The 25,315-nt window shown below is 45.7% G+C and overlaps 1 protein-coding gene across 3 annotated transcripts in view; it reads right to left on the bottom strand.

Annotated features, from left to right (window-relative positions):
• borcs8 (BLOC-1 related complex subunit 8) overlaps positions 1 to 9,803 on the bottom strand; it is a 44,575-nt gene extending 34,772 nt beyond the window's left edge. For 2 of the 3 annotated variants that reach the window (XM_072594345.1, XM_072594343.1), the window contains exon 1: positions 3,086 to 3,159. In XM_072594345.1, the coding sequence (XP_072450446.1) occupies positions 3,086 to 3,122 (37 nt within the window). In that variant the 5' untranslated portion in view covers positions 3,123 to 3,159. Of the gene's footprint in view, positions 1 to 3,085; positions 3,160 to 9,644 lie in introns of those variants that run through there. The other variant, XM_072594344.1, reaches the window with a different exon arrangement.
• Between the last annotated feature and the right edge of the window lie 15,512 nt (positions 9,804 to 25,315).

The following is a 25,315-nucleotide window of genomic DNA, read 5'->3' as shown; positions in this document are numbered from 1 at the left end:
GGGGGTGGGGGAAGTGTGTTGGGAGGTGTGGGGGGAAAGGGGAAATTTGTTGGGGGGGGTGGGGGGAAAGTGTGTTGGGGTGGGGGGGGGGAAGTGTGTTGGGGAATGGGGGGGGAAGTGTGTTGGGGATGAGGTGGAAAGATTGTTGGGGGATGGGGGAATGATTGTTGGGGGATGGGGGGGAAGATTGTTGGGGAATGGGGGGAAAGATTGTTGGGGAATGGGGGGAAAGATTGTTGGGGAATGGGGGGGAAGAGTGTTGGGGGATGGGGGGAAAGAGTGTTGGGGGATGGGGGGGAAAGAGTGTTGGGGGATGGGGGGGAAAGAGTGTTGGGGGATGGGGGGGAAAGAGTGTTGGGGGTGGGCGGGAAAGAGTGTTGGGGGATGGGGGGGAAAGAGTGTTGGGGGATGGGGGGGAAAGAGTGTTGGGGGATGGGGGGGAAAGAGTGTTGGGGGATGGGGGGGAAAGAGTGTTGGGGGATGGGGGGGGGGAGAAGAGTGTTGGGGGATGGTGGGGAAAGAGTGTTGGGGGATGGGGGGGGAGAAGAGTGTTGGGGGATGGGGGGGAAAGAGTGTTGGGGGATGGGGGGGGAGAAGAGTGTTGGGGGATGGTGGGGAAAGAGTGTTGGGGATGGGGGGAAAAGAGTGTTGGGGATGGGGGGGGAGAAGAGTGTTGGGGGATGGGGGGGAGAAGAGTGTTGGGGGATGGGGGGAAAAGAGTGTTGGGGGATGGGGGGGGAGAAGAGTGTTGGGGGATGGTGGGGAAAGAGTGTTGGGGGATGGGGGGGAAAGAGTGTTGGGGGATGGGGGGAAAAGAGTGTTGGGGGATGGGGGGAAAAGAGTGTTGGGGGATGGGGGGGGGGAAAGAGTGTTGGGGGATGGGGGGGGAGAAGAGTGTTGGGGGATGGGGGGGAGAAGAGTGTTGGGGGATGGGGGGGGAGAAGAGTGTTGGGGGATGGGGGGAAAAGAGTGTTGGGGGATGGGGGGGGAGAAGAGTGTTGGGGGATGGGGGGAATTGTGTTGGGGGGTTGGGGGGGAAAGAGTGTTGGGGGATGGGGGGGAAAGAGTGTTGGGGGATGGGGGAAAAAAAGAGTGTTGGGGGATGGGGGGGAGAAGAGTGTTGGGGGATGGGGGGGAGAAGAGTGTTGGGGGATGGGGGGGGAAAAGAGTGTTGGGGGATGGGGGGGGAGAAGAGTGTTGGGGGATGGGGGGGGAGAAGAGTGTTGGGGGATGGGGGGGGAGAAGAGTGTTGGGGGATGGGGGGGAGAAGAGTTGGGGGATGGGGGGGAGAAGAGTTGGGGGATGGGGGGGGGAAAAGAGTGTTGGGGGATGGGGGGAAAAGAGTGTTGGGGGATGGGGGGGAAAGAGTGTTGGGGGTGGGGGGGGAAAGAGTGTTGAGGGTGGGGGGGGGAAAGAGTGTTGGGGGTGGGGGGGGAAAGAGTGTTAGGGGTGGGGGGGGAGGAAGACTGTTGGGGGGGAAAGAGTGTTGGGGGGAAAGAGTGTTGGGGGATGGTGGGGAAAGAGTGTTGGGGGATGGTGGGGAAAGAGTGTTGGGGGATGGGGGGGAAAGAGTGTTGGGGGATGGGGGGGAAAGAGTGTTGGGGGATGGGGGGGAAAGAGTGTTGGGGGATGGGGGGGAAAGAGTGTTGGGGGATGGGGGGGAAAGAGTGTTGGGGGTGGGCGGGAAAGAGTGTTGGGGGATGGTGGGGAAAGAGTGTTGGGGGATGGGGGGGAAAGAGTGTTGGGGGATGGGGGGTGGGGGGAGAAGAGTGTTGGGGGATGGTGGGGAAAGAGTGTTGGGGGATGGGGGGGGAGAAGAGTGTTGGGGGATGTGGGGGGAGAAGAGTGTTGGGGGATGGGGGGGGAGAAGAGTGTTGGGGGATGGGGGGGAGAAGAGTGTTGGGGGATGGGGGGGGAGAAGAGTGTTGGGGGATGGGGGGGGAGAAGAGTGTTGGGGGATGGGGGGAAAAGAGTGTTGGGGGATGGGGGGAAAAGAGTGTTGGGGGATGGAGGGGGGGAAAGAGTGTTGGGGGATGGGGGGGGGAGAAGAGTGTTGGGGATGGGGGGGAGAAGAGTTGGGGGATGGGGGGGGAGAAGAGTGTTGGGGGATGGGGGGAAAAGAGTGTTGGGGGATGGGGGGGAAAAGAGTGTTGGGGGATGGGGGGAATTGTGTTGGGGGGTTGGGGGGGAAAGAGTGTTGGGGGATGGGGGGGAAAGAGTGTTGGGGGATGGGGGGGAAAAGAGTGTTGGGGGATGGGGGGGGAGAAGAGTGTTGGGGGATGGGGGGGGAGAAGAGTGTTGGGGGATGGGGGGGGAGAAGAGTGTTGGGGGATGGGGGGGGAGAAGAGTGTTGGGGGTGGGGGGGAGAAGAGTGTTGGGGGATGGGGGGGAGAAGAGTTGGGGGATGGGGGGGGAGAAGAGTGTTGGGGGATGGGGGGAAAAGAGTGTTGGGGGATGGGGGGGGAGAAGAGTGTTGGGGGATGGGGGGAATTGTGTTGGGGGGTTGGGGGGGAATTGTGTTGGGGGGTTGGGGGGGAAAGAGTGTTGTGGGATGGGGGGGAAAGAGTGTTGGGGGATGGGGGGGAAAGAGTGTTGGGGGATGGGGGGAAAAGAGTGTTGGGGGATGGGGGGGGGAAAAGAGTGTTGGGGGATGGGGGGGGAGAAGAGTGTTGGGGGATGGGGGGGGAGAAGAGTGTTGGGGGTGGGGGGAATTGTGTTGGGGGGTTGGGGGAGAAGAGTGTTGGGGGATGGGGGGGAAAGAGTGTTGGGGGATGGGGGGGGAAAGAGAGGGTTTTTTGGTGGGGTGGGGGGGGGGGGGGAGTGTGCAGTTCCCCCACCTGCCCCATATCCCAAACGTCTCGGATCCTGCTCCGGCTGTAAATGACCCTTTTTAAAATATAATTAAAGTGAGGAGGAACACTTCCCGGGGACGCGCCAAGCGCTATGCGAATGCAATGTCCGCTGTCCGCAGCCGATTCTTTCTCGTCCTTTCCCCTCGCCCCCCGGGGGTGGGGGGGGGGGTCTGACTGACTCCCCCTCGCTGAGTGTTTTACAGTTTGAGCGGGTTCTGTGAGGAAACTCTCACCTTTCTTCACTTTCAGGTACATCTCCTGGTCCTCCATCTTCAATCCGCCCCATCCCCAGGAAGTGCTCACCCATCCTCCCTCCTCCTCCAGGAAACCAGGGCCATCAACAATAGTTCCGCCTTCTCCTCCTGCCCCCAGACAAAGCAGTCCCTTCAACTTTCCCTTATTTGATTCATTTAAGCTTCATTCTAATTCCTCGTCTATTTTTTGATTGACACAACATCCTCCAACACTGCAGAAACTCAGGCCACTCAGCCCCTAAGCTCCTTTCGACTGCTTCCCCTCGTGTGGCAAAGTCAAATTAAAATCAAGGCTCATGGCCGTGGTCATTTAAAACAATGCCATGATGTGGAGATGCTAGTGTTGGACTTGGATGCACAGAATTAAAAAATCACACCACACCAGGTCCAGCAGGTTTACTTGGAAATACAAATAAAACCTGTTCAACTATAATCTGGTATTGTGTGATTTTTAAATTTAAAACAAAGGCCTGGAGGACTGAAACGAACAGAAGCAAAAATTGCAGGAGAAGCTTAGCAGCTTGGGCAAATAGATGCCAAATTCCAATAAGGTTGAAATAAAACAAAGGGCTGGGGATGGTGGAGATCTGAAACACACGAAAACAGAAAGTGCTGGAGAAACTCAGCAGGTTCAGGAACAGTTTCTTCCCCGCTGTTCTCAGACTTCTGAAAGGGCCTCTCAAATTCCAAATCTAACATTGGTCTTGCTTTCTGTGCACCCTCTTTGCAATTGTAATGTTGTATTTCTCACTCTGATCTGTCATCGTTGTGCACTTTGTATGATATGATCTGCACGCAAAACAAAACTTTTCACTGTACCTAAGTACATGTAACAATAATAAATCAGATCAAATCAGGTCTGGCAAATAAAAAAACAATTTCTAATGAAATTAAAACAAAACAAAGGACTCCAGATGCTGGAGATGTGAAACACACAAACAGAAATTGCTGGAGAAACCCATCAAGTCCCTTCCTCAGATGCCGCCAGACCTACATAGAACATAGAACATAGAAACATAGAACATAGAACATAGAAAAATACAGCGCTGTACAGGCCCTTCGGCCCTCGATGTTGCGCCAACCGAAGCCTACCTAACCTACACTAGCCCGATAACCTCCATATGCTTGTCTAATGCCCGCTTAAATGACCATAAAGTCCACCACTGCTACTGGCAGGGTATTCCATGAACTCACAACCCGCTGAGTAAAAAATCTACCCCTAACATCTGTCCTATACCTACCAGCCCTTAATTTAAAGCTGTGTCCCCTAGTAACAGCTGACTTCATTAGCGGAAAAAGGTTCTCACTGTCAACCCTGTCTAAACACCTAATCATCTTGTACACCTCTATCAAATCTCCCCTAAACCTTCTTTTCTCCAATGAAAAAAGCCCCAAGTACCTCAGCCTTTCCTCATACGATCTTCCTACCATGCCAGGCAACATCCTGGTAAACCTCCTCTGCACTCGTTCCAATGCCTCCACATCCTTCCTATAGTATGGCGACCAAAACTGCACACAATACTCCAGATGCGGCCACACCAGAGTCTTATACAACTGCAACATGACCTCAGGACTCCGGAACTCAATTCCTCTATCAATAAAGCCCAGTACACCATATGCCTTCTTCACAGCACTATTTACCTGGGTGGCAACTTTCAAAGATCTGTGTACATGGACACCAAGATCCCTCTGCTCATCCACACTGCCAAGTAGCCTACCATTAGCCCAGTAATCCATCTTCTTGTTACTCCTACCAAAGTGAATGACTTCACACTTAGTGACATTGAATTCCATTTGCCACCTTTCTGCCCAGCTCTGCAACTTATCTATATCCCGCTGTAACCTGCCACATTCTTCTTCGCTGTCCACAACTCCACCGACTTTCATGTCATCCGCAAACTTGCTCACCCAGCCTTCAAGCCCCTCCTCCAGGTCATTTATAAAAATGACAAACAGCAATGGTCCCAAAACAGATCCTTGTGGAACACCGCTAGTAACTGCACTCCAAGATGAACCTATACCATCAACTACTACCCTCTGTCTCCTTCCAGCCAGCCAATTCCTAATCCAAACCTCTAATGCACCCTCAATGCCATACCTCCGTAGTTTTTGCATTAGCCTGCCATGGGGTACCTTATCGAACGCCTTGCTAAAATCCATATACACCACATCTACTGCTTTACCCTCGTCCACTTCCTTGGTCACCTTCTCAAAGAACTAAATAAGGTTTGTGAGGCACGACCTGCCCTTCACAAAACCATGCTGACTATCCTTGATCACATTATTCCTATCCAGATGTTCATAAATCCTATCCCTTACAATTCTCTCTAAGACTTTGCCCACAACAGAAGTGAGACTCACTGGCCTATAGTTACTAGGGCTGTCCCTGCTCCCCTTCTTGAACAAGGGCACCACATTCGCTATCCTCCAGTCTTCTGGCACTATTCCTGTAGACAATGACGACATAAAAATCAAGGCCAATGGCTCCGCTATCTCCTCCCTAGCTTCCCAGAGGATCCTAGGATAAATGCCATCAGGCCCAGGGGACTTATCTATTTTCACCCTTTCCAGTATTCCCCAGACCTCTTCCCTACGTACCTCAAGGCCATCCATTCTAATCACTTGTGACTCAATATTCACATCAGCAACAGTGTCCTGTTCCTGAGTGAATACTGACGAAAAGTATTGATTTAGTGTCTCACCAATCTCCTCCGCCTCCACGCACAACTTCCCACTACTATCCTTGACTGGACCGATACCTATCCTAGTCATCCTTTTATTCCTGACATACCTATAGAAAGCCTTTGGATTTTCCCTAATCCTACCAACCAAGGACTTTTCATGTCCCCTTCTCGCTGCTCTAAGCTCTCTCTTTAGATCCTTCCTGGCTACCTTATAACTCTCAATCGCCCCAACTGAACCTTCACGCCTCATCTTTACATAGGCCGCCCTCTTCCCTTTCACAAGGGATTCCAATTCCTTATTAAACCACGGCTCCCTCACAAGACCCTTTACTCCCTGCCTAACTAGTACATACTTATCAAGGACACCCATTAGCTGTTCCTTGAACAATCTCCACATATCATTTGTGTCCTTCCCTTGAAGCTTATTTTTCCAATCCACGCATCCTAAGTCATGCCTCACCGCATCATAATTTCCCTGCCCCCAGCTATAACTGTTGCCCTGCAGTGCACACTTATCCCTCTCCATCACTAGAGTAAAAGTCACCGAGTTGTGGTCACTGCCCCCGAAGTGCTCACCTACCTCCAAGTCTAACACCTGGCCTGGTTCATTACCTAGAACCAAATCCAGAATAGCCTCACCTCTTGTTGGCCTGTCTACATATTGTGTCAGGAAACACTCCTGCACACATTGGACAAACATCGACCCATCTAACGAACTCGAGCTATAGCTTTCCCAGTCAATATCTGGGAAGTTAAAGTCCCCCATAACAACCACGAGTTTCTCCAGGAATTTCTGCTTTTACTTGTTTCTTCAGTGCCTTCCTATCAAAACTCTATCACATATTTGGTGCTGCCAAATCTCCAGGATTGCCCTGGCATTTCCAGGACTTCCACTATTAATTTCCAGGACACATCTAAGTAAAGTATGGTTGAAATGTTTGAAGAAATTGTGAGAGTTATGGAGATGCTTTACTATTTATATGTATTAAAAGTGTTCCAGCCTAGGAAGAAATAGGATTTACACTCACTGTCAATCATCATTCAAACAAGAGGTGGAGGGTCAGTTTGGTTTGTGATTGGCCTGTGGGGGACACCAGGACCTGCCAAAGAAGGTGTTTGATGTTAGGCCAGCCATGACCTCACTGAATGGTGGAACAGACTTGAGGAGCTGAATGGCCTACATTTGTTCCTATTGCTGGAATGGACATGTGAGGCGACTGATGATGGAGAAGAGGGGGAAGTAGGCAGCAATGGAAAGTCAGAGGATTGCAGCTCCGAGAGCAACAACCTGCAAGGAAAAGTCTGCCAGTGCAACCCCTTTACATGTGAGAATCTATACATCGAGTGTGGATTAGCCATTCAATCACATGGAGCATCACATCCAGGCATGAACCTGGTTCCTGTTGTCCACAGGTCGTTATGCGGTACCAGGTCAAAGTTACACCATTCATTTGCATTTACATAGCAACCTCCACTGAAACAAATCCTTCCCAACGTCCTTCGCAGAGGGACAATCAACATTAAATATTAACCAAAGGACAGGTGATGAGGGAGGACTAAAGTGTTCATCAAAGAGGTGGATTTTAAGAAAGGATTTGAAGAAATGGATGAAAGAAATTGTAGAGGATGGGAAACAGACAGCTCAAAGCATGGCCTGGAAGGAAGGGTAGGAAGCATGTCCAAGAAGCTAGAGTCCGGGAAATGGTGCAATGTGCTTAGGGGCTGAGTGGCCTGAGTTTCTGCAGTGTTGGAGGATGTTGTGTCAATCAAAGGTCAATCCCTTGTTGGAGAAATTCCAGAACAAAGAGATGTAATCTTAAAATTAGATCTATGCCACTCAGGGGGTGAGCTCTGGAACAGGAATCTGAAAAGTAGCAAGTTAGTCTAGCAGTAAACCAGGGATGGTGGCTTTGTTATAGTGTTATTTAACCCGTAGTCCAGAACCTCAGGATAATGGTAGGTGGTGAAATTTGAATTAAAAAAAAAAGCTCATCTAGTACTGACCATTAAACCACTGTCATTTAAAAACCCATTGGATGGGCTTTAGGGGAGGAAATCTGCTATCATTACAGGTTCTGGCCTGGGCATGACTGAAAACTAACAGCAATGTTGTTGACTCTTAACTGTCTTAACTGAGGGAGTGCAGCGTAGGTTCACGAGGTCAATTCCTGGAATGGCAGGATTGCCTTACACGGAAAGACTGAAGCGACTGGGCTTGTATACCCTTGAGTTTAGAAGACTGAGAGGGGATCTGATTGAAACGTATAGGATTATGAAAGGATTGGACACTCTGGCAGGAGGAAACATATTTCCGCTAATGGGGGAGTGCCGAACCAGAGGACACAACTTAAAAATACGGGGTAGACCATTTAGGACAGAGATGAGGAGAAACTACTTCACCCAGAGAGTGGTGGCTGTGTGGAATGCTCTGCCCCAGAGGGCAGTGGAGGCCCAGTCTCTGGATTCATTTAAGAAAGAGTTGGATAGAGCTCTTAAAGATAGTGGAGTCAAGGGTTATGGAGATAAGGCTGGAACAGGATACTGATTGGGAATGATCAGCCATGATCATATTGAATGGCGGTGCAGGCTCGAAGGGCTGAATGGCCTACTCCTGCACCTATTGTCTATTGTCTATTGTCTCCAGGGAAATTAGAGACGGGCAATAAATGCTGGCCCAGTCTGCCATGTCCACAACCTATGGACTTAAAAAAGGCTGTAGATGTTTTAGGTTAATTGGAAACTTCGTGAACGAGATCAGTAGATTTTTGTCGAGGAAGGGGAAGTGGGTTAATGGGCTTTGAAGAACCCAGTGGACATGCCTGATGGTAGGGCAAACCTGGGGGAGTGAATCAAGGTGGGGTATGTCGCAGGAACAGGAGTTGACTAGATTTCTCCTGTTCCTGTCTTTGGAATGTCCAGTTAAGAGAGATGGCACATGTGAGAATGCAAAGTGCACTGCTTTCCACCTCTTCTGGGTTTGTGAGGTGTTAAACAGCTTCATACTGGATTAGTGGTGCTGGAAGAGCACAGCAGTTCAGGCAGCATCCAACCAGCAGCGAAATCGACGTTTCGGGCAAAAGCCCTTCGTTAAACAGCTTCAGTTTGAGCTTGTGGTTTCTCACCACTTGTCAGTAAATGAGAGTATGTTTATGAATTTGAGCAAGGATTGAATTGTGACAGCTGCCGTGGGGAGTAGCATTCTGACACATTCCTCTCCACACTCACACACAAGCTCCTGCCAAATTTGCCAAAGATCCTAGGAGGGTTCAGATTAAATCCATCTGATGAACTCAGCCTTGGTAGAGTCATAGAATTATACAGCACGGAAACACACCCTTCGGTCCAACTCATCCGTGCCAACTAAACTGAATTTGTCCCAATCACCTGCATTTGGCCCATATCCCTCTAAACCCTTCCTATTCGTGTACCCATCCAGATGTCTTTTACATGTGGTAATTGTACCAGCCTCCTCCAGTTCATCTGGCAACTCATTCCAAACACACGCCACCCTCTGTTGAAAAAGTCATCCCTCAGGTCTTCTTTAAATCTCATCTTAAACCTATGCCCAACTCTGGGAAAAAGACCTTGGCTGTTCGCTGTTCACCCTATCCATGCTCCACATGATTTTACAAACCTCCATAGGGTCACACCTCTGCCTCCAATGCTCTGGGGAAAACAGCCGCAGCCTATCCAGCTTCTTCCTAGAGCTCAAACCCCCCAACTCTGGCAATATAGCTGATCCCCTATGAGCAGCATTAAACAACCTGTCAAAGTTCCCACTCCACCAATGATACCTGCCACATTGGTGTGAATGTCACATGAGGACAAAATTGCAGTTGATCATGATGCCTTACCCGGTCAAGCAGCCCACTGCTAATCACTGCCTCGGCTTCTGTAAGTAAACAATGATCATTTACTGATGCATTGGTGGAAATTCAGACAACTGCAGAAACGGTTTCACACGAAGTGATTCAGCCCCTTCAATTGGTTTCTATGCATGGCAGGAAGGATCATGGGGGGATGGGGAGCTGTCCGTCAGGGGGGAGTTAGCACCTTTGTTCAAGAAAGTAACAAACAGGAGGGAGGGTCCACTCTGCTCAAGCTGCTGCTCTACGCTCCCCCCCCCACCCTCCCCAAACCATGTGACCTCAAAACATCTAAAATGAAATAACGGCTTGTTTTTATGATACAGCGTTCAGAATGTCCTGCTAGGGTGATTGAATGAGCACTCTGTTTGAATAGGTCTCAGGTTTCAACTGAATATTAATGACACCAACTGGCAGTTCTTGTGCAAGAGCAGGGTGCCAGGCTGTTAACTTGCTGTCTCTAATTCACTGAGATATATTTACAGTCTTCATTTCTTTTCTATTCCTTATTTTTTCTCTCTGCACTTCTCACCCCCCTCTCCTGACATTGTGTTAACTCATGCAGGGGCGTACTTCTAGGTCAGAAACATAGGCTTGTAGATCATAACTGAAGCCCTTCTGTGCTTCCTGACACCACTGACTGCCCAGTGCAGCTATTCTGATTCGATGTCCTCCACCAACTCTTCCCGAAAATCCTGTGAATTTTCTCCCATTAGAATATTTCTCTTTTGAAAGTTAATAAGGCACCTGCTTGCATCTTTTCAGACAGTGCATTTCAGCTCATAACATAATAACTCGCTGTGTCCTCATAGTGCCTTTGGTTCTATCAGCTAGCTCAGAGAAAAATTAACAAGGACAAGGATTTAACCTTCCTGTATTGCCTCTGAGGCTACGCTGCACAAACTTGGGCACTTCCCATGGCCAGGAAAACAAGCCACTAACATCACCCTCTCTCACCCCTAACCCCCAGCCACAACAGCACATCCTCATTATCTTGTACCTGCACCATATACTATAATATAGTTCCCCATAACTCACTTCTGGCCTTTCATTATCAGCACCAGGGCTGTTCTTAAAGATGTCCAGATCGCATTAGACTCACAGTCTGAAGCTTTCATCATTTCATAAAGTAGGTCAGATTCCTCGTAGCTCCTCCACTCCCCGGCAGAAGCTGGGTGGGGGTGGGGGTGGACAGTTTGTTTTTTTCTTATTTTGCAGCCTCCTGTTTCAGTTGAAGCTTTGCAATCTGCTCTGACACTCGAAATAAATACAATTACCCTCGCTTAGTTTGAATTCCAGGGTCACCATCACCCATACAGAGCCAAATGTGTCTTAATATACAAAATTAAACTCTGCTGCTTTGGCCACAATCAGCAGTGGGTGTGCAAATTGTGCTCAGAATTATCTTATTTGTCACAGAGTCACACAGCATGGAAACAGACCCTTCGATCTGACATATCCATGCCGACCAGATATCCTAACCTAATCTCGTCCCATTTGCCAGCACTTGGCCCATATCCCTCTAAAGACTTCCTATTCACATACCCATCCAGATGTCTTTTAAATGTTAAAAATCACACAACACCAGGTTATAATCCAACAGGTTTAATTGGAAGCACACTAGCTTTCGGAGCGACGCTCCTTCATCAGGTGATAGTGGAGGGCTCGATCGTAACACAAAATTTATAGCAAAAATTTGCAGTGTGATGTAACTGAAATTATACATTGAAGAATTTATTGTCTGTTAAGCCTTTCATCTATTAGAATACAGTGATAGTTTCACTTCTTTCATGTGTAAATCACAAAACCCTTTTTTTTAAAAGTTGCATTCTCGGGTTAGCTGTTAACAATGGTGATAGCTAGACAATGTGTTGAAGGTGTTAGCCCCCTGTGTTCTCTGTCTATGACCTGATGTTTAGATTAATTCTAATCTAAAAAGTGAGATAACAGAGTTTTACATAAATTCATGCAGTTTTTGAGCTCGGAGTTCTACATGAATGTATGCAGTTTTTGAGCAAAGTGCAATGTAACTCTGCAAGTTCAAATTCACCACACAAAATATATATGTGCATGTGGATCTTTGTCTGTCTGTGTGTGTGTGTCTGTCTGGGATGGGGGTTGTGAGTGTGAGAAAGTGTGTGTGTGTGTATGTGTAGTGAGTGCAGAGTGTCTTAAGTCTGTGAGGGGGTGCATGTGTGGGAGTGTGTGTGTCTATAAGGGGGGTGTGTGCGGGTGTCTGTGTGCGTGTCTGTGTGTACCTGTGTCCGTGTGTGTAGGAATATCTGTGTGTGTGTGTGTAGTGCAATGGTGGTCCCCTGTAATGTGACATGAACCCAAGGTCCCGATTGAGGCCCTCCCTATGGGTACCGAACTTAGCTATCAGACTCTGCTCGGCCACTTTCCTCTGCTGCCTGTCCCGAAGTCCACCTTGGAGGATGGTCATCCGAAGGTCCGAGGTCGAATGTCCTGGACCACTGAAGTGTTCCCCAACTGGGAGGGAACCCTCCTGTCTGTTGATTATTGAGCGGTGCCCATTCATCCGTTGTCGTAGCCTTTGCTCGGTTTCCCCAACGTACCATGCCTCAGGGCATCCTTGCCTGCAACGTATAAGATAGACAACGTTGGCTGAGTCACATGAGTACCTGCCATGTATAAGGTGGGAGGTGTTCCCACGCGTAATAGTGGTATCTATGTCCTCAATCTGACATGTCTTGCAGTGTCCACCGTGACAGGGCTGTATGGAGTTGTCCTGAGAGCCGGGCAGTTTGCTACGAACAATGATCTGTTTGAGGTTTGGCAGCTGTTTAAAGGCAAGTAGTGGAGGTGTGGGGAAGGTCTTGGTGAGGGGCTCATCCTCATTGATAATGTGTTGCAGGTCACGAAGAACATGGCATAATTTTTCAGCCCCTGGGAAGTACTGAACAACGAAGGGTACCCTGTCGGTTGCAGCTCGTGTCTGTCTCCTGAGGAGGTCATTACGGTTCCTTGCTGTGGCACGTCGGAACAGGCGGTCGATGAGTTGAGCATCATACCCCGTTCTTGTGAGGGCATCCTTGAGTCCTTCCAGGTGTCCGTCACGTTCCTCCTCATCTGAACAGATCTGGTGTATGTGTAGGGCTTGTCCATAGGGAATGGCTGTTTTAATATGTTTTGGGTGGAAGCTGGAGAAGTGTAGCATTGTGAGATTGTCTGTGGGTTTGCGGTAGAGTGTGGTGCTGAGGTGTCCGTCCTTGATGGAGACGCATGTGTCCAAGAATGAGACAGACAGTCGAGAGTAGTCCATGGTGAGTTGGGTGGTGGGATGTTACTGTGTAGTTTTATCAGTGACTCCTCACTATGGGTCCAGAGGAAGAAAATGTCATCAATGTACCTGGTGTATAATGTTTTAAATGTTGTAATTGAACCAGCCTCCATCAGTTCCTCTGGCAGCTCATTCCATACACACACCACTCTCTGGTGTGTGTGAATAAGTTGCCCCCTAGGTCCCTTTTAAATCTTTCCCCTCTCACCCTAAACCTATACTCTCTAGCTCTAGACTCCTCCTCCCCAGGGAAAAGACTTACCCTATCCTCATGATTTTATAAAACTCTATAAGGTCACACCTCAGCCTCCAATGCTCTAGGGAATACACCCCCAGACTATTGTTTAGTATTGCTAAGTACCTAAATTCTGTGTGCTGGAAGATAAATTGCTGGGAATCCCACTCCACCTCCAACTCATTGATTGGCACAGCAGTGTCAATAATTATTTTGTTTAATATATTAATTCCTTTCGACTGTGGATGTTGCTGGTGTGTCAGGCATGTGTTGTCTATCCCAACTGTCCCTAGTGGATGGAATGTGAGGCAGTCTCAGAGATATATAAAGTAGAGGGAGGTGATGCTGTTCCTCTGGATGAGTAATTCAGCAACTCAGGTTAATGCTTTGGGGACAGGGGTTCGAATCCTATTATGGCACATAGTTAAATTTAGTTCAATAAAGAGCTGTTGTAAAGTTATAATAATTCCCCTAATTCAGAGGTGATGGCCTAGTGACATAATTGCTGTATCATTATTCCAGAGACCCGGTTAATGTTCTGGGCACCCAGGTTCAAAACCTGCCGCAGCAGATGGTAGAATTTTAATTCAACAACAAAAAAATGGAATTAAGAGTCTGATGATGAATGTGAAACCATTGTTGACAGTTGGGAAAAAAAAAATCTGGTCCCTTTAGGAAAGGAAACTGTCTGGTCTGGCTTATGTATGACTCCAGACCCACAGCAATGTGGTTGACACTGAACTGCCCTCGAGGTATGGGCAATAAATGCTTGCCTAGTTAGTGACACCTTCATCCCATGAATGAATAAAAATATGTAACCATTGTTATGAAAACCCATCTGGTTCAATAGTGCCTTTTAGGGAAGGGAAGGAAATCTGCCATCCTTACCTGGTCTGGCACATGTGTGACTCCAGACAGTTGGGGAGGTGGTGGAGCAGTGGTAACTGGACAATTGACCGTGAGGCTTTGGCCAAAGTTCTGACGCCTGTGTTTTAACTCATATTGAATCTTGTTCCCCTAACACCTCACTCACTCACTGACCCACAACTGGCTCCAAGTAAAGCACCATCTTATTCTTAAAGTACTCACCTTCATTTTATAAACTTCTCTAACCCTGTAATCTCCTCCAGCCTTACAACCCTCTGAGATATCTTTGCTGCTCAAATTTTGGTCTCTTGATCCTGTCTGATTTTAAACACTTTACCATTTAATACCTCTCCTCACTCTACTCCTTTAAGGTGCTCTTTAAAACAGGGTTCTCTGACTGAGCTATCGGACACCTGACTCAATAACTCTTTATATGATTCAGTGCCACATTTTGTTTCCAAATGCCACTGTGAAGCATATTGGGATATTACATTGAAGGTGTAAGTGACTGTTATATTAATTAACCAGTTGGGCTTTCACCATCCCAGAATCTTCCAGATTTTCTTTAAAACGAGAGCCAATGCTCAAAATGCCATGACGGTATCTGAATTTACGTTCTTCTGAATTATTCATCCAGGCCTCTTTATTGCTCACCCACTAACTGCTGCACTATCCTGCCTGCTGAGATCTGTTAACTCAGCACAGAGTGCATGGGACTTAAACCTGGGCCTCCCTCCTCTCCCTGCATCAGTTCCATTAGCCTAAGGTGCCATTGATTTCTGTAATTTCTCTTGAAGTCGTCTCCTTGCATTATTAATGAGGGTGATATCTGATCTCTTTTCCTGTGAGGGATTTAATGGCCTATTGTTGGGCTATGAACAGCAGCAGTTTAATATGATGCTCAAACATTGCTTCCCACGAATTACGCATTACAAGTTCCACTAATGTTGTGTGAGGGATACCATGCACCTCCATCAATGCAGCACTCAGCAAAGACAGGAAATGCCACAGTGACAAAAAGCAAACCTGCAGGAACTCTCTGCCTTTGCCTCATTGTTAAATTCTGTTTCTGCTTCTTCCAATTTGGAACTTACGATGATATGCCTGAGCCTTTGAACAAAAGTGAGAGTAGGTTTGTTTCCTGGAATCCCCTCCCTAATGGCATTGTAGGTCTACCTACAGCACATGCAGTGGTTCAAGAAGGCAGCTCACCCCCACCTTCTCAAGGGGCAACTAGGGATGGGCAATAAATGCTGGCCCAGTGAGTGACATCTATGTCCCATGAGAGAATTTTTAAACGTCACAGAACCACAAAATTCTGATAGTGCAGAAGGAGGTCATAAAGTCCATTGTGTTTGAGTTAGCTTTCTGATTGAGAGACTGACAATCTCACATTTTCTGCACATTATGTTTTCAAATGACCATCAAATTGCCTTTGGTCTGAACCTGTCTCCATCGCTGACTTAGGCAGTGCATTTCAGACCCCAACTACTCACCATGTTAAAAAGATTTTCCTCATTTCACTTTAACTTGTTTTACTAATTACTTTAAACCTGTGCCTTCTCATCCTCAATGCTTTCATGAGCAGGAACATTTTCCATCTGTTATCGCTGTCCAGGCAGGTTATGATTTTTAACACTTCAATCAGATTTTCTCTCAGCTTGCTCTTCTCCAAGAACAGACCCGTTTTTCCAATCTACCTTCACTGAAATTCCTCATCCCTGGGACCTGTCTATTCTGTACTTTTTCCAATGCCTTCATGTCCTTCCAGAACTCTTTGAGAAATACTCCAGCTGAGGGAAATCTAGTGTCCTTTCTAATACTTAGTTTAATATTCAATTCACTTTGGAAGCCAACCCAACTCAAAGTCAATCATCAACCTTCTAGATTCCTTACTCTGTAGACCTCTATACATAAATTCCAAGAGCTAACTTTCCATTGTCTTTCTTTCCTTAATGAAGGAATTAATGACACCATCAGCAACAAGGCCTAAGGTCTTTCTGTGGGTTAATGCTTAGTGAGAGAGTCATAGAGATGTACAGCATGGAAACAGACCCTTCGGTCCAACCCGTCCATGCCGACCAGATATCCCAACCAAATCTAGTCCCACCTGCCAGCACCCAGACCCATATCCCTCCAAACCCTTCCTATTCATATACCCATCCAAATGCCTCTTAAATGTTGCAATTGTACCAGCCTCAACCACTTCCTCTGGCAGCTCATTCCATACACGTACCACCCTCTGTGTGAAAAAGTTGCCTTGTAGGTCTCTTTTATATCTTTCCCCTCTCACCCTAAACCTATGCCCTCTAATTCTGGACTCCCCGATCCCAGGGAAAAGATTTTGACTATTAAATATAACCACCTCCTTAGCAGGGAATTGAATCCTGGTCTCCCACATAACAGGCAGGCATACTAACCACTATACTACCAAGGACTAGACAGTTCAGCTTTGCCTGCTGGTTTAATGAACAGGTGGAGGAATTAAAGGATGGACAAATGGGTGAATGGATGATTGATTTATTAGAATTACAATTAGACTTTATTGTCAGGTGTAGTCAAGTAAAGGGATACAAAAGTTTACAATGTCACCATTCATGGCACCATCTTAGGTGTAAGGTACTCAGATACAAAATTTTAGGTGAAGAGTCGAAAAATAAAGAAACATTAAAAGTTCAATGTTACAGTAGTAAATAAGAAATAAAAAGATCCAAATTGTAGGCCTTCTTCAGCCTTGGGCCTGCAGTGACTCCACACTGGGCTTTCCTTCCTATGATGGGTTCGATCTCTCCATCCCTGCGTCTCCGCGCTGCCGTCTTGTCACTGGCCACCAGAGTGCTGCTCCAGGCCCCCCCAGCTGCTTGAACAATTCCACCAACTGCCAGAGTTCTGCCCAGGCACAACAACCACTTCATGGTTGACTGGCAAAGTCCCGGCTCTGGGTCCCCAGCTGCTACCATCCGAGCTCCCTCCAGAAGGCGAGTAGAGAGAGAGAAAAATAACTAAAAATAACTAACAAAAATAAAGAAAAAAGTAGGAAAATAAGAAATAAAAGCAGTCGGAGCACACAAGCTATGGCTCAGGAGCCCTACTCCACTGCCATATTGCTATGCATAACTGCTGAGATCATAGTTACACTCACCATGGCAATATTTGCCTAACTTTGATGATAGTTCAAATAAAACACGTAATAAAGGTGCTTACGGTAGTGTCCCTATCTCAGATCCATGTGGCCTAGGTTCAAGTCTCATCTGCTCCAGAGATTAAATATTGCTGAACATGTTAGTGAGGAAAATATCAATAAAATAAGTAATTAAAGTTCATAATTTAATTATAGGCAATCACTGACATAAGGTAATAAGAGATTGCACAATTATGAGGGTCACTGAACCTAAAACATTAACTCTGATTTCTCTCCACAGTTGCTGCCACACCTGCTGAGCTTTTCCAGCAACATCTGTTTTTGTTTCTGATTTCCAGCATTTACAGTTCTTTCGGTTTTTATTTGCATGTGTTCTTATTAAAAGGATCAGAAATATAGGTGGCTGATCAGAAATATAGATTGATGCCAACAGCATACGTTCAATTCCTGCACCAGTTGAAATCACCATGAAGAACTCTCCTTCTCAATCTTCCTCCTTCCCTGAGGTACGGTAACCCTCAGGTTAAACCACCACCGCTAATGGAGAATGGGACTGTGGTGACTTTACCTTTGATTATAACTGATTGAAAAATCCAGGTCTCCTAAATTTACAGAATTTGCACCTTGCATTTTGTCTGTGGATCAAATGCTATCTGACTGAGTTCATTAAATTCTCAATCATTGAAATACTATTTATAAATTTCATAAAGTACAGATTTGGGCTGTGTTACAGTCTATCCATTCAATATCTAAAGGCTCAGGCACATAATTCTTTGAAATTTGCATCACAGGTAGCTAAAAAGGTGTTTAGCACGCTTGCCTTCATTGAGTATAGGAGTTGGGAGGTTGAAGTTATACAGGATGTTGATGAGACCTCTTCTGCAGTACTGTGTCCAGTTCTGGTCACTCTATTGTTAAACTGAAGAGGGTTCAGAAAATATTTACCAGATGTTCCTGGGAATGGAGGGTTTGAGTTATAAAAATAGGCTGGATAGGATAGGATGTTTTTCACTGGAGTATCGAAGGTTGAGGGGTGACTTTACAAAGGGTTATAAAATCATTAGGGGCATAGATAAGGTGAATTTCCCTAAGGTGGGGGAGTTCAAAACCAGGGGGCATATTTTTAAGGTGCAAGGAGAAAGATTTAAAAAGGACATGAGGGGCAATATTTTTTACACAGGGAGTGGTTCGTGTATGGAATGATCTGCCAGAGGAAATAAGCATGCAGATACAGTAGCAATGTTGAAAATGAAAGGTTTTTAGAGATATGGGCTAAATGCAGGCAAGTGGAACTAGTTTAGGTAGGGAACCTGGTTGGAACGGACTGGATGGGCTGAAGGGTTTGTTTCCGTGCTGTATGACTCTATTCAAACACCAGAACCTCAGATTCATTTCCATCCTTTGTCCATTTTTGGATCAGGCAGAAACCTGACGGCTGTGAAATGAAATGCAACATCAATGAAACTAATGGCTAGAGATGCTCATTTATTGAACTGGGAATAAATTCTTGATTGATGCAGCGAGTCGAGGATCACTGTCACTTTGGGCATTAGGAACATTGTCTACAATTCATTCCAAGGAGCTAGCATAAATTGCCCAGTTCTGAAGAAGGGTCAGTTGACCTGAAACGTTAGCTCTGATTTCTCTCCAGATACTGCCAGACCTACTGAACTTCTCCAGCAGTTTCTATTTTTGTTTCTGATTTACAGCATATGCAGTTCTTTCGGTTTTCAGAAATTGCTCATCTTTTGTTACCCTTGAGAAAGTGTTGTGGAGTCAACTTCTTCAATTGCTTCTGACTTTGGAATAAAAGACAGAAAGGAGCTCCAGGATTTTGAAGCAGTGACAGTAAAGGAACGGTGATGCATTTCCAAATCAGGAAGGGACATAACTTGAAAGTGATGGTTTCATATGTACCTGCTGCTGTCATCCATCCAGCTGGTGGGGCTTGTGGATTTGGAAGGCGCTGTAGAGAAATCTTTGCTGCAGGATATCATTTCCTGAGCATACACACTGCACCCAGTGCTCAAGGTCATTGCGAGACCCTTGGCTCTGTGCTCCACTGGGAAATTCTAGGCAGAAAGAATTTAATTTCTACAACATCTTTCACATCCTCAGGATATCCCGAAGCCAATGAAGAGCTTTTTGAAGTGCAGCTAATTTTGTAACATAGGGAATACAGCAGCCAAATTGTGCGCAGAAAGTTCCCAAACAGCAAAGCAATCATGATCGAGTATTAGGGATGTTAATACATATTTGTTTAGGACACCAGAGTTAACTCCTTTGCTCTTCTTTGAAATAGTAACATAAGATTTTTATCTTCCACCTATCCAAAAGGGCAGATAGGTACTTGACTTAATAATTCATTCAATTACACTTGGCAGTATAGAACATAGAACAATAAAGTGCAGAACAGGCCCTTCGGCCCTCAATGTTGTCCTGACCTGTGAACTATTCTCAGCTTGTCCCCCTACATTATCCCATCATCATCCATGTACTTATCCAAGGATTGTTTAAATCTCCCTAATGTGGCTGAGTTAATTACATTGGCAGGTAGGGCATTCCATGCCCTTACCACTCTCTGAGTAAAGAACCTGCCTCTGACATCTGTCTTAAATCTATCACCCGTTAATCTGTAGTTATGCCCCCTTGTACAAGCTGACGTCATCATCGTAGGAAAAAGACTTTCACTGTCTACCCTATCTAATCCTCTGATCATCTTGTATGTCTCTATCAAATCACCTTTTAGCTTTCTTCTTTCCAATGAGAACAGACCCAAGTCTCTCAGCCTTTCCTCATAAGACCTTCCCTCCAGACCAGGCAACATTCTGGTAAATCTCTTCTGCACCTTTTCCAATACTTCCACATCCTTCCCGAAATATGGCGACCAGAACTGTACACAATATTTCAAGTGTGGCCGCACTAGCATTTTGTATAATTGCAGCATAATATTGCGGCTCCAGAACTCAATCCCTCTACAAATGAAACCTAACACACCATATGCCTCCTAACAGCACTATCAACCTGGCAACTTTCAGGCATCTATGTACATGGACTCCAAGATCCCTCTGCACATCTACACTACCAAGAATCTTTCCATTGACCCAGTACTCTGCCTTCCTGTTATTCTTCCCAAAGTGTATCACCTCACATTTAGCTGCATTGAACTCCATTTGCCACCTCTCAGCCCAATTCTGCAATTTATCCAAGTCCCCCTGCAACCTGTAACATTCTTCAAGCCTGTCCACTACTCCACCGACTTTAGTGTCATCTGCAAATTTACTAATCCATCCACCTATGCCTGCGTCTAAGTCATTTATAAAAATGACAAACAGCAGTGGTCCCAAAACTGAATATTTTCCATCAACCACCACTCACTGCCTTCTTTCAGAAAGCCAGTTTCTAATTCAAACTGCTAAATCACCCTCAATCCCATGCCTCTGCATTTTTTCCAACAGCCTACCATGTGGAACCTTATCAAAGGCTTTACTGAAGTCCATGTATACCACGTCAACTGCCCTACCCTCATCTACATGCTTGGTCACCTTCTCAAAAAACTCAATGAGGTTTGTGAGACACGACCTGCCCTTGACGAAACCATGTTGACTATCTGAAATCAAATTGCTGTTATAATCCTTTCCAAAACCTTTCCTACAATAGAAGTAAGGCTCACTGGTCTACAATTACCTGGGTCATCTCTACTGCCCTTCTTAAACAAGGGTTGAAAAATGTGTTGCTGGAAAAGCGCAGCAGGTCAGGCAGCATCCAAGGAGCAGGAGAATCGACGTTTCGGGCATAAGCCCTTCTTGAACAAAGGCACAACTTTGCAACCTCCAATCGTCTGGTACTAAACCTGTAGACAATGGTGACTCAAATATCGAAGCCAAACGCTCTGCTATCTCCTCCCTAGCTTCCCAGAGAATCCGTAGATAAATCCCATCCGACCCGGGGGCTTGTGTACTTTCTCTCCTTCTAGAATTGGTAATACCTGTTCGTAACTAACCTCGATCCTTTCTAACCTAATATCTCATACCTCATTCTTCTCCTCTACAATATTCTCCTCTTCCTGAGTGAAAACGGATGAGAAATGTTCGTTTAGCACCTCTCCGATCTCCACAAGGTCCACATTCAACTGCCCACTTCTGTCTTTGACTGGCCCTATTCCTATCCTAGTCAGCTTATAGACTGTTGAAATCTTTGAAATAGGTCTTGAACCCATAACGTCCTGACTCAGGATCAAGGGAGAGCTACACAAGAGTCATAGCTGACAAGAGAAATATGCCATGCTGAGAACAGGACATGACTCCTGGATATTTAGAAAATAATTGTCTGATTGGGCAGAGTCAACGTAGACTTATGAGGGGAAACCTTGTTTGACAAACTTAATTTTTTTTTAATGATGTCACTAGCAGAGTCCGATAAAGGGGAATAATTGGATATGGTGCTATTTGGATTTTTAGAAGGTTTTTAGCAAAATCCTACAAAAAGAGATTAGCAATCAAAATTCGAGTGCTTGGAATTGGGGATAGTATACAAGCAAGGACCGAGGATTGGTTAACAGGCAGAGCGCAGAAAGTAGAAGTAGTCATTCTTAAGTTAGCAGGATGTGACCAGTGAGATACTACAAAGATCAATACTTACACCCCAGAAGTTCACAATCTATTTTAATGATTTGGACATAATAATTTCAAATTTGTAGATGGTGGGAATGAATTGTGAGCAGAATGTAAAGAGGGCTTGGGGGATTTTGACAGGCTGTGAGACTATGGCAGATGAAATAGTGTGGTTAAGTGTGAGGTTATCCACATTGGTAGGAGGAGATAGAGAACATTTGTTGAATGGTGAGAGATTGGAAAAGTGTTTGTATCTAAAGGAAGCTGGGTGTCCTTAATCATAAGTCACTGAAAGTAACATGTAGGTGCAACAAGCAATTTGAAAGGCAGACATTATGTTAGTCTGCAGAGCAACAAGAGTTAAGTACAAGAGCAAAGAAGTCTTGATTCAACTACTTAGAAGTCTAGTGAGACTGCAGTGTTTTATGCAGTTCCTGTCCCCTTGCCTAAGGAAGAATATACTTGTCATAGAGACATGCAACAGAGATTCCTGGGATAGTAGGACTGACCACTATCTCATGGACATTTACAAAATTCTGAAAGTGATAGACAGAGTCAATGCAGAAAGACAGTTTCCCTGTCTATAGGGTCTAGAACCATAGGGCACAGTCTCAACCAAAGAGCAAGCCATTTAGGACCAAGATGAGGAGGAATTTCTTCAAAGAGGAGTGAATCTTTTGAATTCCCTACTCCAGAAGGCTATGGAAGTCCAGTCATTAATTTGAAGACAGAGAAAGACATCTAGTTACAAATGATGTCCAGGGATTTGGGACTAGCATGGTAATATGGTATTGATTAGTTGTGATCTAGAATGGTGGTGCAGGTTTGAGGGGCGGAATGGTCTGTTCTTATGTTCTCTGATTCCTATGAACAGGAAAGTGATAAGATAACCTTCAGGGCCAAAGATAGAGCAAAAGAAAGTTAACATGGCTGAATCCAACATGTACACTGCTTGGAAATGCACTTGATGGGATAGAACAGATAAACCAACAGGAATGTTTGCACAAGCTCAGAAGAATGCAAGGCAGAAAGGCACAAGGATTGTGCTGAAAGTGGGTGATTGATAGCTGATATCAGGGTTTTCAGAGATTGTGGCTAGGAAAGTTTGCAAGGTTACAATGAATAAGCAGGAGAGTGAGACTAATTGATAGCTCTTCCATATGGCAGGATGGGATGAATGGCCTCATCCTGCACTGTAAAAGTTATTGATACTGGATGCATTTAAGAAACAGCCTGTGCTTCAATGGAGAGATTGTAGAATTGTAATACCAGGCTGGTGGAGGTGAAATGTGCTCATGGGCCTTTGGCATTGATATAAAGCTTTGATAGCAGCAAAATATATTTAATTCACAGTGGCCTTTCTCCACAAGAGTGAAGGACAGATTCAGTCTCTCCAGAAACAAGCAAAATTCGGTGCCAAACCACTGTCGCCAGGTTTAACTTACTGTCTGCCAGAGAAGCACTGTGGAACTGGCCTCCATCCAGTTCCCATTTATCTTTCAGGATGACTCCTTCACAAACTATGAACCACGGTCTTGTTCCCCAGATCTTTCTCACTTCCAGACCCCATCTTTCTGTTATTCATCCAGACCCCCTCCCTTTGCTATCTCACCAGAGTATAAAAATACCAAGTGTTGGTAAAACTGTACAAGGCATTAGTTAATGTCGAGAGTGTGTTACTAGAAAAACACAGGTCAGGCAGCATCCAAGGAGCAGAAGAATCGATGTGAACCATCGATTCTTCTGCTCCTCGGATGCTGCCTGACCTGCTGTGCTTTTCCAGCAACACACTCTCAACTCTGATCTCTGGCATCTGCAGTCCTCACTTTCTCCTAACGCATTAGTTAGACCACAACAGAATTATTCACAAGTTTGGTCCCCTGGTCTTAAGCAAGATGTACTGGCATTGGAGGAAGTTCAAAAATTGATCCTGGGTATGGAGGGATTATCTTACAAGGAGAGGTTCTATCTATACTCATTGGGTATTTGGAAGAATGAGAGGTGACTTTATTGAAACATAGAATGTTGCATTCTTGTTTGTTAGAGATGTTCATTATTGGTTTGACTTCCTTTATTCCACAATTATTGATATGTCAAGCCAAAAACATACTAACATAACTTTCCCTATTTGTTGCCATCATTTTACTGTCGAGCCTGATGTTTTCACCTGAAATACATTCATTCCAATGGTTACCCGAGGAAAAGACAGCATCTCTGCTTTTCCTTTAAGGTATATTAGGGTGAAGTGGATGCTTAGTGGTACAGAACTGAATGCTGCTGAAATAAAGAACATGTTATCGAAGCTTTTCATCTTGCACTCATCAGGAAATTTTGCAAAATATCAATTCAAAGGAAAAAAAAATTTAAACTGTTTGAGAGTATAATGATTGATAGAGGTGTTGCATATCAGAGTTCATTTGCCAACCAAATAGTATTATCTTCTTGTGCAGGATGACTTTCCCATTATTAGTAAATATTTTGAAGCAACCAATTCAGATGTGAAAACCCCTGCAGTATGTGGAACTTGAACCCGTACCTTTTGCCACTGTGCCACAAAAGACCCGCCCTTGTATTTGTATTCTTGCAAAATGCCCTGATGAATGCAAGGAGAAAAGCTTTGTCAAAACATATCTTGTGGAATTCTCTGCCACAGAGAACAGCTGATGCCAAAACATTTCATGTTTTCAAAAAGTAGATAGATATAGTTTAGATTAGATTACTTACAGTGTGGAAACAGGCCCTTCAGCACAACAAGTCCACACTGCCCCACCGAAGTGCAACCCACCCATACCCCTACATCTACCCCTTACCTAACACTACGGGCAATTTAGCATGGCCAATTCACCTGGCCTGCACATCTTTGGACTGTGGGAGGAAACCGGAGCACCCGGAGGAAACCCACGCAGACACGGGGAGAATGTGCAAACTCCACACAGTCATTCTTAGGGCCAAAGAGATCAAAGGGTATCGGGAGAAAGTTGGATCAGAGTTCGATGATAAACCATGATCATACAGAATGGCACAGCTGGCTTGAAGGGCCAAATGGCCTACTCCAGCTCCTATTTTCTATATTTCTCATTGCACAAGTAATCAACGATTGAAATCCACATGCATGAATAACAAGTATTGTGATTGCTATAGCACCATAAGGTACAGAAGCACAATTTGGCCACTTGGCCCATCAAGGGTCTAGTCTGCACTCAACCATGATGTTCATATTTCTGAACTCCATTCTCTTGTCTTCTCCCCGTAACTTATGTTCCCCATCCTGATCAAGATCTATCTCTGTCTTCAATACATTCAACGATTTGGCCGCCACAGTCTTCTGCGGCTATGAGTCCCACAGAATCACCACCCTCTAGCAGAAGCAATTCCTTCTCATCTCAGTTCTAAAGGGTCATCTCTTCACTCTGAGGCTGTGCCCTCAGGTTCTAGTCTATTCAACCAGTGGAAATATCTTCTCCACGCCCACTCTATCCAAGCCTTTCAGTATTCTGTAAG

This window comes from Chiloscyllium punctatum, chromosome 24 (genome assembly GCF_047496795.1).
Source record: "Chiloscyllium punctatum isolate Juve2018m chromosome 24, sChiPun1.3, whole genome shotgun sequence".
Classification (NCBI taxonomy): domain Eukaryota; kingdom Metazoa; phylum Chordata; class Chondrichthyes; order Orectolobiformes; family Hemiscylliidae; genus Chiloscyllium; species Chiloscyllium punctatum.
This window is presented reverse-complemented; position numbering and strand designations above follow the sequence as displayed.